This window comes from Anguilla rostrata, chromosome 19 (genome assembly GCF_018555375.3).
Source record: "Anguilla rostrata isolate EN2019 chromosome 19, ASM1855537v3, whole genome shotgun sequence".
Taxonomy (NCBI): Eukaryota; Metazoa; Chordata; class Actinopteri; order Anguilliformes; family Anguillidae; genus Anguilla; species Anguilla rostrata.
In genome coordinates this window covers 354,233-372,742 of record NC_057951.1, presented here as the reverse complement: position 1 = coordinate 372,742, position 18,510 = coordinate 354,233, and the positions used below count along the sequence as shown (strand labels likewise).

The 18,510-nt window shown below is 42.9% G+C and overlaps 1 protein-coding gene across 13 annotated transcripts in view; it reads left to right on the top strand.

Moving 5' to 3' along the window:
• The window catches only part of LOC135245714 (NACHT, LRR and PYD domains-containing protein 3-like), a 126,879-nt gene extending 114,898 nt beyond the window's left edge, over positions 1 to 11,981 (top strand). For 3 of the 13 annotated variants that reach the window (XM_064318983.1, XM_064318980.1, XM_064318981.1), the window contains one exon: positions 11,385 to 11,821. In XM_064318983.1, coding sequence (XP_064175053.1) covers positions 11,385 to 11,649 — 265 coding nt within the window. In that variant the 3' untranslated portion in view covers positions 11,650 to 11,821. Of the gene's footprint in view, positions 1 to 492; positions 583 to 2,786; positions 2,854 to 3,712; positions 3,777 to 4,350; positions 6,248 to 11,384 lie in introns of all 13 variants that reach the window. The other 10 variants (XM_064318986.1, XM_064318990.1, XM_064318989.1 and 7 more) reach the window with 10 other exon arrangements.
• Positions 11,982 to 18,510: the final 6,529 nt, after the last annotated feature.

Below are 18,510 nucleotides of genomic sequence, written 5' to 3'. Positions count from 1 at the left end.
TCGTTTTCGTGTCTTGGAGCTGTGTTGAATAATTGTAGATTGAAAAAAATACAATCCAAACAAAAACGCCAACAAATCTCAGGATTCTTGATTATTTTCTGCTGACTCCCCTTTACTCCATTCTCCGTTGCTACCTCTTGCCCCCAATCTATTTCAAAAAACCTATCACCTGGCCCGTCACCACCTGTTTGCTGCTTGAGCGCAACTCTTAAAGGGCCGGCATACAAATTTGCGATACTTCGCAAAGGACTCATTATCGATACATACATTGAGTATATCAGTGGGACAAAATGCACAAATAACATAATATGGTGCGTACATATTTTAATGCACCAAACTTAATTAAATTACCTTTTTGTGTTACACGTTTACATTATGTGGCCCTCACAGTGTATTATTATGTCTGTGCGTTATCATGTTCTTCTTGTGTGTATTTACAGGTCTGCCAATTTGGGTCAGAACCCACTTGTGAATCTGATCTGGTGTGTTCAGGTGTCCTGAGACAGGGGGCGCTGTTTCTAAAATGAGTTCCTCAGAGGAGACCGAGACTGACGATGGAACCCACGGCCCTGCGAGAAAGAGGTAAAAATGCATGAATCAGAGAGTCAATGTGCTGTGAGTTAGACCTGCAGTAAGATGATGAGTTTAACTGGAAGCTCTGTCTCCATGTGCTGTGAGTTAGAGCTGCAGTTAGAGGATGAGTTTAACTGGAAGCTCTGTCTCCATGTGCTGTGAGTTAGCGCTGCAGTAAGAGGATGAGTTTAACTGGAAGCTCTGTCTCCATGTGCTGTGAGTTAGCGCTGCAGTAAGAGGATGAGTTTAACTGGACGATCTGCCTCCATGTGCTGTGAGTTAGAGCTGCAGTAAGAGGATGAATTTAACTTTAAGCTCTGTCTCTATGTTTTTTTCACAGGGTTCGGGTAGAGAGGGCAGAGTCACCTGTACCCAGCTGTCTGTCTATGAAGAGTGACTGTTCAATTGATCTTCCAATCAACTTCAGAAAAGAGTTCAGAGGTGATCAAAGGTAATGAAACACGTTCATATTGAATTATACCTGCAATATGAGGATGATTTTAACTGGAAGCTCTCTCTCCATGTGCTGTGAGTTTGACCTGCAGTAAGAGGACGAGTTTAACCGGAAGCTCTGCCTCCATGTGCTGTGAGTTAGAGCTGCAGTAAGAGGATGAATTTAACTTTAAGCTCTGTCTCTATGTTTTTTTCACAGGGTTCGGGTAGAAGGGCAGAGTCACCTGTACCCAGCTGTCTGTCTATGAAGAGTGACTGTTCAATTGATCTTCCAATCAACTTCAGAAAAGAGTTCAGAGGTGATCAAAGGTAATGAAACACGTTCATATTGAATTATACCTGCAATAAGAGGATGATTTTAACTGGAAGCTCTCTCTCTCCCTGTGCTGTGAGTTTGACCTGCAGTAAGAGGACGAGTTTAACCGGAAGCTCTGCCTCCATGTGCTGTGAGTTAGAGCTGCAGTAAGAGGATGAATTTAACTTTAAGCTCTGTCTCTATGTTTTTTTCACAGGGTTCGGGTAGAGAGGGCAGAGTCACCTGTACCCAGCTGTCTGTCTATGAAGAGTGACTGTTCAATTGATCTTCCAATCAACTTCAGAAAAGGGTTCAGAGGTGATCAAAGGTAATGAAACACGTTCGTATTGAATTATACCTGCAATATGTGGATGATTTTAACTGGAAGCTCTCTCTCCATGTGCTGTGAGTTAGAGCTGCAGTTAGAGGATGAAAAATGTGGGACCAAATGTTATCTGTTAAGAGTTGAATTAACACTGGACATTAACTGGACATTTTACTGTGCATTAATCAGGGATAAAAGGTGCACTTCAGACTTAAGGCTTTGGACCTTCTGCATGTATTCTGTTTAAAAGTATCTGTCCCCGTTCTGGCCTTCCTATAAGAGAACACATGAGATATATTGCAAGAATCTGATTGTTTCAATGGCTCTGAGACAGCACACCTCTTCATGTGTTTATTTCACACTGATACAGCACACCTCTCCATGTGTTTATTTCATACTGATACAGCACACCTCTTCATGTGTTTATTTCACACAGTGATACAGCACACCACTTCATGTGTTTATTTCACACTGATACAGCACACCTCTTCATGTGTTTATTTCACACTGATACAGCACACCACTTCATGTGTTTATTTCACACTGATACAGCACACCTCTTCATGTGTTTATTTCACACTGATACAGCAAAACTATTCATGTGTTTATTTCACACTGATACAGCATGTATGAGTGTGTAAGTGCATGGAAGCTCTGTCTCCATGTGCTATGAGTTAGAGCTGCAGTAAGAGGATGAGTTTAACTGGAAGCTCTGTCTCCATGTGCTGTGAGTTAGAACTGCAGTAAGAGGATGAGTTTAACTGGAAGCTCTGCCTCCATGTGCTCTGAGTTAGAGCTGTAGTAAGAGGATGAGTTTAACTGGAAGCTCTGTCTCCATGTGCTGTGAGTTAGAACTGCAGTAAGAGGATGAGTTTAACTGGAAGCTCTGCCTCCATGTGCTGTGAGTTAGAACTGCAGTAAGAGGATGAGTTTAACTGGAAGCTCTGCCTCCATGTGCTGTGAGTTAGAGCTGCAGTATGAGGATGAGTTTAACTGGAAGCTCTGTCTCCATGTGCTGTGAGTTAGAGCTGCAGTAAGAGGATGAGTTTAACTGGAAGCTCTGTCTCCATGTGCTGTGAGTTAGAGCTGCAGTAAGAGGATGAGTTTAACTGTAAACTTTGTCTCATGATTTGTTCACAGGATCCACTGCTCACAGGTGTCCAACCATATTGTAGAGAGGAGTTCAGAGAAACTGTTCTCAAAACAGGTATTATATTTTTTTCTATTTTAATATTTGCTTGTGTGATTGTCTTGTACTGTACACTGCATTTCCTTTGAATATGATCGCATGACAAATAATGAATTAGTAGCCTTTAATTGATAAGATTGAATATGTAATCAGGTTTTTTAATTTTGTAGAGTGCTACCTGGCCCTCCTGGGCTCACAGAAAGATGCAAATTATTTTTTAGGACCCAAACACAATGGCAGAGTAAGACTCCAAACAGAGTGTTTGAAGCATGCAGTTTATAGTCCGAATTTTCCAAATGTATTGCACTGAGAAACTGATTTATTCTATGGGAACTCTTGATTTATCACAAGTAGTGTCTCTACAAAACCACACAATAAAATGTCCAGTGTTAATTCAACTCTCAACTCTTAACAGATAATGTTTCATCCCACTCTGCAATGTGGGACCAAATGTTATCTGTTAAGAGTTGAATTAACACTGGACATTAACTGGACATTTTACTGTGCATTAATCAGGGATAAAAGGTGCACTTCAAACTTGAGGCTTTGGACCTTCTGCATGTATTCTGTTTAAAAGTATCTGTCCCCGTTCTGGCCTTCCTATAAGAGAAAACATGAGACATATTGCAAGAATCTGATTTTTTCAATGGCTCTCATACAGCACACCACTTCATGTGTTTATTTCACACTGGTACAGCACACCTCGTTGTGTGTTTATTTCACACTGATACAGCACACCTCTTCATGTGTTTATTTCACACTGGTACAGCACACCTCATTGTGTGTTTATTTCTCACTGATACAGCACACCTCTTCATGTGTTTATTTCACACTGAGACAGCACACCTCTTCATGTGTTTATTTCACACTAATACAGCTGACCAGCAGCCCTGTGAAGCAGAAGGATCTCACTGACTCACTGGAGAGAGATGCGCAGCACAGTAAGAGTTTTCACTCATTGCTACTGTGTGTCCTTTTGAATGCTGAAATGAGCTTAGCAATCAAATATAACATAGTACAATGTTTTGTAATGTTTTGTTGATTTATAGCATCTACACTTTCATAACAGTGTTTTACATCAACAGTCTTGCATATAGAAAACATCACACACTACATGTACACAAAGGTGTTTAAATTAAAATATTGCATCCAGCAGTGATTATGGGGCAAGCAAATGCACATGAGATTAAATGTCTCTGAAAGAGATTCAGATCTGGTCTGAGTTTTATCCAGGATTAATGAGCACTGAGCATAAAAATTATAAGATGATTAAATTACTACATGACCCATGAAGACCATATTTACCACATCATATTATGAAAAATTAAGAAATTGAATGCGATAAAGGAATTGAATCCTTTTTCATTGTTTGATGTTTTCATTTTGTGTGTAGAGCACACTGTGAGAAGTGTGTAATTAGAGGTGTGTAAACCATTGTGAAAATTGACTGCATATGTATTTTTTATTATCTGTTCTGTTATTTTAAACATTGTTTCTCATGTTTCCTCTCTTCAGATACATCCATAGAAAGAGCCCAGCAGGCATTGAAAACTGCTCTGAAGAAGAAGTTTGAACACATATTTGAAGGTTCAGCAAAGCAGGGCAACCCAACCCTCCTCAATGAGATCTATACAGAGCTCTACATCACAAAGGGGGGATGTGGGGGGATCAATGATGAACACGAGGTCAGACAGATTGATACAGCATCCAAGAGACACACCACACAGGAGACTGCAATCCTCTGCAATGACATCTTTAAGCCTTTACCTGGACAAGAGAGACCCATCAGAACTGTGTTTACAAAGGGCATCGCTGGCATTGGGAAAACCGTCTCTGTGCAGAAGTTCATTCTGGACTGGGCAGAAGGAAAAGCCAATCAGGACATTGATTTCATCTTCACTCTTCCTTTCCGAGATCTGAATCTGAAAAAGGAGAGAGAATTTAGTCTTATGGAACTTCTGCAGCAATACTTTCCACAACTGAAAGAGACCAAAAGTTTTGAAGATGATGAAGTCAAAGTTGTGTTCATCTTTGATGGTCTGGATGAGTGTCGACTTCCTCTAGATTTCCAAAGCAATGAGATTTGCTGTGATATAACAGAGTCATCATCAGTGGATGTGCTGCTGGCCAACCTCATTAAGGGGAATCTGCTTCCCTCTGCTCTCCTCTGGATCACCTCCCGACCAGCAGCAGCCAATCAGATCCCTCCTGAGTGCGTCCACCAGGTGACAGAGGTACGAGGATTCAATGACCCACAGAAGGAGGAGTACTTCAGGAAGAGAATCAGAGATGAGAAAAAGGCCAGCAAAATTATCTCACACATAAAGTCATCCAGGAGTCTCTACATCATGTGTCACATACCAGTCTTCTGCTGGATTTCTGCCACTGTACTGGAGACAATGTTGGGTAAAGTAGGCAATAGAAAAATGCCCAAAACTCTGACTGAAATGTACACACACTTCCTGCTCATTCAGACTAATGTGAAGAATGAGAAGTATCATGGCACCAATGAGACAACCCCAAAGAAAATGTCAGCATCAAATACAGAAATCATCCTGAAACTGGGGCAGCTGGCTTTACTACAGCTGAAAAGGGGCAATGTGATATTCTATGAAGAGGACCTGAGAGAGAGTGGCATTGATGTCAGTGAAGCTTCAGTGTACTCTGGGGTGTGCACAGAGATCTTTAAAGAGGAGTGTGGGTTGGATCAGGAGAAGGTCTACTGCTTTGTGCATCTGAGCATTCAGGAGTATATGGCTGCCTTGTTTGTGTTTCATTCATGTGTGAATGAGAACAGAAATGTACTCAGAGCAGAAGAATCAAAACCTTGCAGTGACAGAGTGCAGCTGACTGAGTTACACAGGAACGCAGTGGATCAGGCCTTAGCGAGTAAGAATGGACACCTGGACCTTTTCCTCCGATTCCTTCTAGGCCTCTCTCTGGACTCCATTCAGACTCTCTTAGGAACACTGCTGATGCAAACAGGAGGCAGATCACCTGTACCAGACCCTCAGACACAGACAGGAAGCAGATCACCTGTACCAGACCCACAGACAGGAAGCAGATCACCAGTGCCAGACTCACAGACAGAGAGCAGTTCAAAGAGCATTAGGAAAACAGTCCAGTACATTAGGAAGAAGATCAAAGAAGAATCTTCAGCAGAAAGGACCATCAATCTGTTCCACTGTCTCAATGAACTGAATGAAAACACTCCAGTGGAACAAATGAAGAAGTTCCAGAGATCAGGAAAACTCTCTAATGCAAGACTGGAACCACATCAATGTTCAGCTCTGGCCTTTATCTTACTGATGACAGAGGAGATCCTGGATGAGTTTGACTTGAAGACCTACAACACGTCAGGAGCAGGTTATCAGAGACTGCTACCAGTAGTCAGGAACTGCAGAAAGGCCATGTGAGTATTATGTAATTATTAAAGTAGATAATGACAGCATGTTTTTATAAACACTTCATAGTTAAAGTGAAAATAGAATACAATAAAATTGTCAGGCAAGTGAGAATTATGATTTTTGAGTCAAGCTATTTTAACAGATTGTGCCCTCATTTAATGAATACAGAAGTAGCATCAAATGTAAAAACTCACTTATCCAACATGTAAAATGTATTTTATTAGATTTAATTTACATATTATCATTAAAGATACCAGTTATTAAATACATCATGAATTCCTTGTTAGGCAAACCAATGTGATGGATCAATAATGGTCCAAACATACAACTCGCAGATTTAAATGAAGAGAGGGTATAGTATGTTACAGTATTAATATGAACATATTCCCCATCAAATAAAAAAATACAAGCTACACTTCCTTTACACAAAATTAGACAGACATGGAAAATAAATAATATAATTGTGAAAAAAATGAATGAAAGGGACCGCAGAACCACAGCTTGTCTGCCCCCTGTGACCCAGGATGGTAAAATAAGCAGCTAAAGAATCAAGACCAGAGATCCAAGACTGTGATCAGAAAACACCACGGCAGAGCTGAGAAGCAAGGCAAATGACACAAGATCAAAGGCTCACTTTTGCTTTACAGGCCAACACTTTATTTCAATTTTTTTGTAATTTGTATTTTAACAAAGGAGCTTTGTCACTAAGCAGCTTTACAGAGAACCAGCCCCTAAAGAGTAAGCCTAGGGCAACAGTCGCAAGGAAAAACTCCCTGACTAATAACAGGAAGAAACCTTGAGCAGAACCGGACTCAGAGGGGGAACCCATCTGCCGTGGGCAGGCACCGGTTTGTTATGGAAAATCAACAGTGGCAGGAGGTGGGGGTGCCCAGCTGGTCTATCTGGTCTAGGGCTGGAGCTCTGGGTCAGAGGGGGTGCTCAGAACACTTGGGCTAGAGCTCCGGACAGGTGCACAGAGCTGAGGAAGATGAGAAAAAAGCACATTGTTAGGGGGTTCAAATTGTATATTAGCAACCATAGCAGAAGACACAGAGGTGCCCACGTGCGATAAGGAAAACCCCGGCAGAATAAGGCTATGGCAGCATAGCTAAGGAAAGCAGAGGCAGGGGCCAACGCAGCCATGAGGACAGGCTTGAGACAGTCATCACCAGACCATGACCGGTTCAGCTTAACACAGCACTACCAATGATGATCCAGTGACAGCACTAACCACTCAGTCTACCAGAGACTCTATAGCTATGCCCACCACCCACTCCTGCCCCTCAAATATAACAGACTAAAAATGTTTTGAGCCTAGCTTTAAATAAGGTGATAGTGTCTGCGCCCTGAACATGGGCAGGCAACTTGTTCCACAGGAGGGGAGCACGATAGGAGAAGGCTCTACCACCTATGGTACTTTTAGATATTGTAGGAATAACAAGGAGGCCTGCACCTTGCGAACAGAGTGTTCGTGAGGGAATATAAGGAAGAAGTAAATCATTTAAGTACAAAGGGGCAAGCCCATGTAAGGCTTTAAAGGTAAGAAGTAGTATCTTATAGTCTATTCGGAATTTAACTGGCAACCAGTGAAGCGATGCTAACACTGGGCTGATGTGCTCGAATCTCCTTGTTCTAGTGAGAATACGAGCTGCTGCATTTTGAATTAGCTGGAGCCCTTTCAGAGAGGAATTTGCACATCCAGACAAAAGAGCATTGCAGTAATGCAATGTAATCTTGAAGTATCAAAAGCATGAGCTAGCTTTTCTGCATCATGTAAGGACAGTATTTTCCGAATTTTTGAGATGTTTCTCAAGTGATAAAAAGCAACCCTGAACCAAGAGAGTGTCCATCCAAGGAGGCCTGCAAGATTTTCAAGTCTATCCAGAAGGATGAGGTGATCAAATGTGTCAAATACTGCACTTAAGTCTAAAAGCGCAGGTACAGAGATGCAGCCATGGTCGGAAGCGAGGAGTAGGTCATTGAGTACTTTGACCAGGGCTGTTTCAGTGCTGTGAGAGGGTCTAAAACCAGACTGAAAAACTTCCAATGTGTGATTGGAGTGCAAAAATGAACCAAGTTGTTTTGAAATGGCCTTTTCTAGTATTTTAGAAAGGAACGGGAGGTTCGAGATAGACCTATAGTTAGAAAGGTCATTCACATCCAAGTTTGGCTTCTTAAGAAGGGGTTTGATGGCTGCAAGTTTAAGAGTCTGTGGTATGTGTCCAGATGCTAAAGACACATTGACAATATGTAACATTGGTGTTCCAATCACTGGTAATAGCTCCTTGAAAAGCTTCTTAGGGATAGGGTCTAGAAGACAAGTAGAAGATTGAGGAATTAACTATGGCATTAAACTCCATGAGATCTGTTGGAGCAAAAGAGTTCAGGTAGGCCGCCCGTCTTTCTGAAGATTCTTCTGAAGATTCTGCATCAATGCGTTGAGCGGATGGAAGGGCAGACCCTATATGAGGGGTGGTAGGAGAACTTTGAATCTTGCCCCTGATTTTTATAATTTTGTCATCAAAGAAATTCATGAAGTCATTGCTACTGAATGATATTGAGGCACATGGATCAAGTTGATTCTTGGTCAGTCTGGCAACAGTGTTAAACAGGTGCCTAGGATTGTTTCTATTAATTAATTAATTAATTATCTATTAAAGTAGAGAAGTATGAGGAACGTGCTGTGGAGAGGGCATGTTTATAAGTTAGTAGACTGTCTTTTCAGTCCTGAAGGAATACCTGCAATTTAGTAGAACGCCATTTGTGCTCGAGTTGGCATGAAGCTTGTTTGAGAGCAGGAGTATGGTCATTGTACCAGGGTGCTAATTTCTTATAGCGGACTTTCCTCTTCTTAAGAGGTGCGAGAGTATCCAGGGTTCTGGAAAGTATGTAATTTGTGTTGTCTGTCAGCTGATCAATTGAGCTAATGCTTGCATTTTTGTATGTGTTTGGGTGGGAGCCAAGAAAATCCCCACAGTGCACAAATGAGCCTGGGAGCTCATTAATAAAAGCATTTGCAGACCTGGAGGAAAGCTTACAGTTAAGGTAGAATGAAGGATCTGGTGACACATGACAGACTTGTGAAAGTTGGAAAGTAGTTCAATAATGGTAATAATCTGATAGCACAGGGTTTTTAGGCATAACTGCTATATTTGCTATTTCTGTATCATAAGTTAAGACCAGATCAAGAGTATGGTTATGAGAATGTGTGGACTGATGTATATGTTGATCGAAGCCAATAGATTCAGTGATAGACAAAAGTGCTGATCTGACACGATCACTTTCACTACCCATGTGAATATTGAAGTCCCCTACAATTACTACTTTATCTGAATTAACAACCAGGCTGGAAAGGAAATCAGCAAACTCAAGTAAAAAGTCTCGGTATGGCCCTGGTGGCCTGTATACAATTGCAAGGATAAAACTGACAGCTTTTTTGTTAGGATGTGCAAAACTGAGAACAAGCATTTCAAAATAGTTACATTTGAAGCCAGATTTCAAAGTAGCAAAAAGATTAGAATGATATACAGCAGCACCACCACCGCCACGACCCGTCAGACGGGGAACGTGAGTATAGCTGTAGCCAGGAGGGGTGGATTCATTTAAGGCAATATACAGTTTTAAGCCAAGTTTCAGTTACACGTAAGATTTCAACTTGGTGTTCAGTAATTCATTCATTTACAAGAGTTGCCTTAGGGGCTAGTGATCTGATATTAATTAATCCAATTTTTAGCTGAGTTTGGTCAGCCGCATTATTAGTAGAATAACAAGGTCTGATTTTTTGCAGATTAGCCATACAAACACCCCTATGGTCTTTATTGAACTAACATTTGTCCTTAACTTTGACTTGGACAAGTAAACACAAGTGTTACACTTATTCTTATCTAACTCAGTTTGGTGAAGTAGTTCGAACTGTGTTTGTGTAGAAAAAAGAATCCCTCCTTTTAAATGTCAGTCAGTTAAGGACAAATGTTGATTGAATCAAATCCATGTTTTTCAAAAGGGGGGAAGAATCCCCCTTTTATCCCTAGTCCATGCATAGATAATTTGTGAGTGGGAGATGACCAGAGAGAGCCTGCTCAGTCTGTACCCCTCTTATATTGTTCAAGAAGATGAGATATTTTTTCAACATTATGATTAATGTAATGCTGGGTTTGATTGGGAGAGGCAAGTGTGGTTATGAATGAAATGTTTGTGTTACTGTATTGTGAGATTAGGTCAGGCAGTAAATGCACCATGTTACAAGGCCAGTAGTGCCACCCTGGTCTCTGCTTTATTCTGGTGTAGGCTGACCCAGAATCCAATAGTGCCTGTAGACAGAGTGAAAACAGGAAGGTAGAGGAATTGTAGGATATAATGGGTGTCAGGGTGAGGTCTTCTCAGGGGACTGTTAAAGTGCCTGTTTTTGAGGTAATTCTGTGGCTTATCTCAGGCTAAAGTCTGGCCTGTACAAGGATTCTGAAGTTTCCTAAAGCCTGGAAAAAGCTAAATGGTGTCTCCTTGGACAGCACCATTTAATGTATCACTATTCCAACAAAATGAACTCAAAGGCATCATTAACAGTTCCTACATAGCTTTGGTTTCACTACCTGGTTATATGTAACACCAGCAGAACAGATGCACTGCACTACATGGTTATATATAACCTCAGCAAAACAGACAGACTGCACTACAGTACCTGGTTATATGTGAACAGATCACTTTTTTGCATTCTTGTTTCTAAAGTGAATCTGGCTTTTGCTGTGTATTGGCTTGCAATGCTGTGGGAAGTTTCTCACAGTTACCAGCAAAAGTAAAGAAGCAGAGCCTAACTCACTATCCACCCTGAAAGACTTGTGTTATTTCTTGCATATTTACTTTTGGTTGTATTTGTGCCAAATGTCAGAAGAAAGGGGGCCATTTGGGTAAGAATTTCATCTGTAGAACTGTCACAGTTCTGTCCAACAGGACGTCTAATTCTCAGGCCCAAAGTGCTGCAGTTGGAGATTGTAGCAAAGTAATTTTCCTCAGAGCATCAGTAACTTTAAATCCTCAATATCACTCTTCATCACTCAATGCGATTACTGTTACATTGCACATATCAGATTTTACAGGATATTGCGCTGTTTAAAAATACAATAATATACCAACTCTCTTTTGCAGACTGAACAGGTGTGACCTCACAGAGATGTCCTATGAAATTGTGGCCTCTGCTCTTCAGTCATCAAACTCACCCCTGAGAGATCTGGACCTCAGCTACAATAACCTGGGAGATTCAGGAGTGAAGCTGCTCTGTGCTGGACTGATGAGTCCAAACTGTAAACTACAGAGACTGGACCTCAGCTACAATAACCTGGGAGATTCAGGAGTGAAGCTGCTCTGTGCTGGACTGATGAGTCCAGACTGTAAACTACAGACACTGGGGTGAGTAGTGCTGTGTACTGTGTGACCTTAACTAAATAGAATGAGTGATTCTGGATCTGTGCAGTGAAATATAGGGTTGCCAGGTTTGTGGTTCCTGACTATAACATAGGGTTTCAGTGGAGTCTGTAGTATCAGGTCACAGGTGATGACTGAATGCTGAATGCATGATTGACTTTGTAAAATGTTGACCACTTCAGTACGGTAATATGTTTCACGTCTATCATAACATAACAAAAATAACATAACATAACATAACATAACATAATGACGAGAATAGGCCATTCAGCCTAACTTGCTCGCCATTTTCCTACCTACCACTAGTGCTTGGTTTACCTACAAACTAGATGGTGTCCATCATCATACCAAGCCCGGTCTTGACAACCCCCAGAGTTTATGCGCCAAGCTATTCTACACAGTGACTACTCTCTGTGCGAAAAAATACTTCCTAACGTCGGTATGGAATTTACCTTTTGCTAATTTCCTTTTATGCCCCCTCGTCATACTAACAGAGCTGAACCTGAAGAATCTCTTGTAGTTCACTTTGTTGATCCCCTTTATGAATTTAAAAGACTCAATCAAATAACCCTGAGTCTACTTTTACTAAGCTTGAAGAAGTTAAGCATCTTAAGTCTTTCCTCAAAACCTTTATCTTTCACACCAGGAACCAGTTTGGTTTCCCTCCTTTCTACCTTTTCCAGATCCTTTATATCTTTCTTGTAGTACAGTCCCCAGAACTGCACACAATTCTGTAAGTGTGGTCTGACAAAGGTATTGTATAAAATAAGTATAACTTCCTTGGATTTATAGGGCTCCAGACTAACTTTTTACATTGGATGCACTGGTGCGCCTAACTTTTTCATTTAGGTGCAGCAGCACATAATTTAGTTAGACCCAAAATTTTTCACCGCGCCTTTTGGCGCCGTAATAATACATTTTAAGTGTTACCTTTTTTGTCAGTTCCCATACACATTGGTAATTTCTTAACACATTATGTAAATGATTGTAAACAGGAATAAAGGTGCAGATAAATGTTTTTTTCTTTATTTAAATCACAGCACAAACAAGAAATAGCAATAACCTCAATTGTTTAAAAAAGAAACTTAAAAAGTGCTGATGTTTAAAGTGCTTGACAAACTCAAATAAATAAATGAAACTCAAATAAAAGTGTGCGCTGCTCCCGGAGGAGTACAGGGCGCGGTTTCACACATACACACTAGTAATGCGCGGATCGGCTCTGACGTCATCCGAATCCGCATGTACGCAATCATCCACCCGCCACCCACCCGAACAAACTATTTTCTCCAATTTAGAGACCTGCACCCGATCACACATTACTGCTATTTCTCATTATTTCGCAGCTGTTGCATATGACATACCCTGCACCTGACTCGTCATTCACTAAATCGCTCCCACACTGAACTTTTCTGCCCTTCCTTTTTTTAATTTTCTCTCGGATCTTTTTTGCCTCCATTGCTGCTTAAGACAAATGGACGCCGCAATTGGCGCAACGAGAGTCTAGTCTGCTAATGCACGCCTGACAAAAAATGAAGCTTAAAATATGTTCACATTTTAGAGAATGTAATTAATATTTTCCTCATTAATGATGTATTATTTCACCCACCCGTAACCCATCCGCTATTAATCAGAATGTTAATTTTTATGACTCGGCCCGCCCGATCCGCAGATTAACCGTGGTGCCCGCGGATATAACTGCGATCCGCACATCACTAATACACACATGCCTTATTTTTTTCCCCACCCGCATTCAGCGAAGAAGAATATCAGGGTCAGAGCCAATCAGAGGCAGAGTAGGGGCGGGTCTTCACAGAATGCGGGTGGGGGAAAAAATAACGCTACACACACACAGAGACAGACCTGCTAAATGTCAGGTGCACCGGTGCGACCAATGAAAATGTTTAGTCGCACTTGACAGATTTTTGGTCGCATGTGCACCCAAAATGGTCGCACTCTGGAGCCTTGATTTATACTCATTACTATCCCAGCATCCTGTTGGCTTTTTTACTGCAACAGCACAGTGCCTAGAACCTGAAAGGTTTTGATCAACTATTACTCCCAAAATTGAGCACATTCCAAAGTCGTTCTTCCCGAAGTTGGGGCGACATGGCTCAGGAGGTAAGAGAGATTGTCTGGCAGTCGGAGGGTTGCCGGTTCAAACCCCGCCCTGGGCGTGTCGAAGTGTCCTTGAGCAAGACACCTAACCCCTAACTGCTCTGGCAAATGAGAGGCATCAATTGTAAAGTGCTTTGGATAAAAGCGCTATATAAATGCAGTCCATTTACCATAAAGTAATCTAGCCTGATGTTTTTATTTCCCACATGTAGAACTTTACATTGAGCTGTATTGAGTTTCATTTGCCAGGTTTCCACCGACTTCTGGATTCACTTCTGTCATATATTGCAGTCTTCATCCATCCCCATTATTCACTACATGCTCTGCACTCTAATGAAATTCATACTTACACTAGAGCTACCGTGGTTACTGCATTACCGCGGTAACACAATCACATGTTGACGACGGGGAAACTTAATGCTACAGGGCATAGGTGGCTTCCTGCCCTAGCCACATACGATTTTGAAGTAAAATATCGCCCTGAGAAGGTCAATGTTGCAACTCATCTCAATTTGGGTCAGCTAGAACAGTTCACCCGAGAAGACCTGCGAGAAGCGCAGCTAGAGCACAGTGTTCTCAGAGTAGTTAGAGAGGCTTTGAACACAGGTCAGTGGCCGGCAAACTAGAGCTGCCGCGGTTACTGCATTACCGCGGTAACGCAATCACGTCACGTCCACCGCAGAGTCAAGCTGATCACCGCTTCTCCGCTGGGTTTTGTTTTTTTCCTGTTTTTTTTAGGCCAATTGTTTATGTTCCAATTTTTACTTGTAAAGTTGTGATCTGAAATAAATGCAATGCAGTTTTTAAAATAATTATAATTATAATTGTGTAGCCTATTTTCTTCACGCCATGTGTTCAAAAGTTTACACTCACAGTTGTGCAGTTAACATTCTAATCAGAGAATGTGTCACCCAGAACGTCCTTTGGAACTGTTGGCTATGGAAAGTTTTAGTTTCAAATTAGGCTAAAAACATGGATCTTGTAGCGAAACCCAACGTTACTTCTCCTGTTTGGGAACATTTTGGCTTTGAGCCCGATGAAGATGGAAAGCCAAAGAATTTGGATGAGTCAGTGTGCCGCATTTGCAGCAAGAAAATCAACGTCATGCGAGGAAACAGGACAAATCTAGCATCGCATCTTAGGACCACTCATCGTCCGTTATACGATGCAATGAAAGGCACCCCATCTACCTCGGGAGGTACTGGCTCGGCACTACGTCAGTTAGGAGTTAGGCATTTGCCAGAGTGCCTAAATACAACCGGGAAAGCAACAAGTGGTGAGCACTTACAACAACTGTAACAAAGTGTTTGGTTGTGGAGATGGTGCCCTTCCAGACTGTAGGGAAGCCATCATTCCGAGCTATGCTTCAGTTCTTCGACAAGCAGTATGAACTGCCGGGCAGAACCTATTTCTCGGAAACAGCCATTCCAGAAATGTACTTGAAATTTTTTTATGGCGGTTACCGCAACGGTTTGAATGGCTTTGCTAATTTTTGCAGTAAGGAAAAAAATCAATACCGCGGCAGCTCTAACTTATACCCCACTCTCTTTCTCATGCTGACCTTGTGGTGAAGATGAGTTGTACTTCTTCACATTACACACCTGCATGTGCTACAGGGTTGTGGTGTTTCTGAAGATATTGAGCATAAAATCAGATATTATTACTGTTGGTAAATCAACTATTGGGCGATAGGGTATGTGTGTACATCTTCGGGAAGAGGGTCAATCTGATCAACATGCAAACTGCTGTTTAGGTGCAATGTTACATCACTTAGTTTTGTCACTCTTCTGTGGTTCCAATCCAAAGCTAAAGTTTGGATTTCAGAACATTTAAATTCTACAGCAGTTGGCTTTACTCATCTTGCTAGGCAGAAAGTAGAGGTTGCACAGGGTCATTATATAGCAGGAGCACAATGACACTCCTCACTGCTGTATAGAGCACAGGATCATTATATAGCAGGAACACAAGGAGAGTCCTCACTGTCCTATATAGAGCACAGGCTCATTATATGCACCTTTAGCTGCTCCAAACAAAACTGGCACCAACCCACCGTACTGTCCATAGCCACGCTCCCAAACACCATCTAAAAGCACCCACCCCTAGGCCTGGAAGCTAGGCCTCTTATAGAGCCCATGGTTAGGTGATGGGCCACAGCTGCAGCAATACCTCTCTGTAGGGCCGATGCTACCCCCTGATGGACAGCACCCCAATTCCTTTCCTGGCATCACATGTTAAACAGGCAAGAGCTTTGAGGATATGCTGTGGGGCACTCAGAACAACACCAATTAATGCATTACTAATGAGATGGGAGAAACACCACTGAGGCATAGATGAATAAAACTTGCTTCGCGTAAGTGTATTACGTTTAAATGATCTAGTGTAGTTCACCCTGCTAAGCATCCTGTTGAGATCTCATGGACATGCAAGGGATTCATTGTTAATTGTACTGCAACATGATGAACAGACAAACCAACTAATAAATAACTCTCCAGTGCTTCCTCAGGCAGTTTGTGAGAAGGGCATCCAATTGATCTGGCGTAATCTGAATTATGGAGTGAAACATTCAGGCGAAGAGCCACTTCCTCCAAATGGCTGAACACTACAGGGTCAATCTCTGTGATGCAGCTACCTGGAACAAACTGTCAAAGCATCCACACAAAAGAGCACATAATGAGGACTAGCATTTTCAGCTAGGTCAGCCAGGCTCAAGCCTCTGGCTATCTCTTGCCTGTATAGGAAACAGTTTTCCTATTTGGCTCAATTCTGAAAATATAACTAGAACTAGATTAATCATTTTTAATACAAACCATTCACACCTACATCCTAATTATGATTTAATACCATAATGACATTTCTGGGATGTGCCATTCAGAAACTGACATGGCGAGCTAACCTAAATTTTAATACCTTTAAAGGTTCACACAAAGTAAGGTAACTGTTAGGAACCGGTCTCGGACTGGACCCAAACGCAGGACTCAGAGGCAGCAGTAGATATATACAAGGGGTTTATTGGAGTACAGACAGAGACGGTAGGAATCAGGGCAGACTTGGGACAGGAACAGAGAGGGTAGGTGCAGAGGTCCGGAGTCCGGCTTGGCGTGGCGCTGAACGGACTGTGGCAGGAACCAGGCAGATTTGGAGCAGGGCTGTGGGGTGTTGAGGGGAGATCCGGAATCTGGCTGGCGCTGAATGGAACACCTCCGGTGTCGGTGGCGGAGCTGGGCTGGGGACTGGGAGGCTGGCGAAGGACGGGCTGGATCGGGAGGTAGGAGCTGGGGAGGTAATAGGGAAGAACAGGGAACACGGAACAAGACGCAACGCAGACCACACGCAGGCACAACAGACGGGGAAACACTGAACAAGGTACATGAACAAACAAACAATCTGTGGCTAAGGAAACAGTGCGAGTGGAGGAAACCGAGGAAGGTGCAGAGGACACGGGGTATAGAAAATGGTGCAAGGCTAGGATATAACACGATAGCAAAGAGTGACGCTGGGCAACAAATCAACGATCTGGCAAAGACAGAAACAAAAAGTGTGGCTTTATAACCTGGTGCTGATAGGAATTAATCAGGGAGGGTGTGAGGAATGTGACCTGAAACGAGTGTGAAAATTGCTGAGGGCTGGAAGTGATTAAGGAGTGCATGGGGAAAGATCACGCCCACCCTGTGGGGAAAAGCAAAGACGTGGTGAGGAATAAGGCACGCGGAACAGAAATAACTGGAACACAAGGGAAACCATAAGACAACCGAAACACGGGGGCATGACAGTACCCCCCCCTCAACGGACGCCTCCTGGCGGCCCACGAGGCTTGTCAGGGTGGGCACGATGGAAGTCCCGAATGAGGGAGGGATCAAGGATAAGACGAGGGGAGATCCAGCTCCGTTCCTCCAGACCGTAGCCTTTCCAGTCCACCAGATACTGGTAGCCTCGGCCCCTGCGGCGCACATCCAGTAGCCGTTGAACTGTGAAGGCCGGGTGGCCATCGATAACTCGGGGGGGTGGGGGGGTGGGGGGGGACCGCTGGGGGGCACAGACTGCTGCTGGACACTGGCTTCAGATGGGAGACATGGAAGGTGTTGTGGATCTTGAGGGATGGTGGTAGTCTCACCTGGACAGCGGAAGGGTTGATGATGCGTGTGATCTTGAAGGGTCCTATGTAGCGGGGCTGGAGTTTCTTGGATTCCACCTGCAGTGGAATGTCCCGGGTGGAAAGCCAGACCTCCTGACCTGGTTGGTAGTCCGGAGCGGGGGTCCGGTGACGGTCTGCCAAGCGTTGGTTATGTTCGGAGGAGCGAAGCAGGGCGGCACGGGTGTTCTCCCAAACCTTGTGGCATCTGAGGATGTGGGCTTGGACGGACGGGACCGCAACTTCCTCCTCCTGGGCCAGGAACAGTGGTGGCTGGTAGCCTAGGGAGACCTGTGTACGTGTGTACAATAAAAATGAGCATCTTCAGTGCATCAACCAGTGCAGTGTTTCTTTGAAATTACACCCCCATCCTCATGCTAAATGGAATTTAATAAAACCATTATGTGCCGTGGCAGGAGCTTGAAATAGTCGAAAATATCAGAGTATTTACTTTTGCTATCAGACCTGTGGGCTGTATTGGAATACTGGAAACACAAAGTGGATGCTTTCCACCATCCGGTGGTCTTGTGACGCTACTACAAGGGACTGAACTCCAGAGAGTGAGACTCAAGGCAGAAGTTGGGTGTTTCTAAAACGTTGACTGCT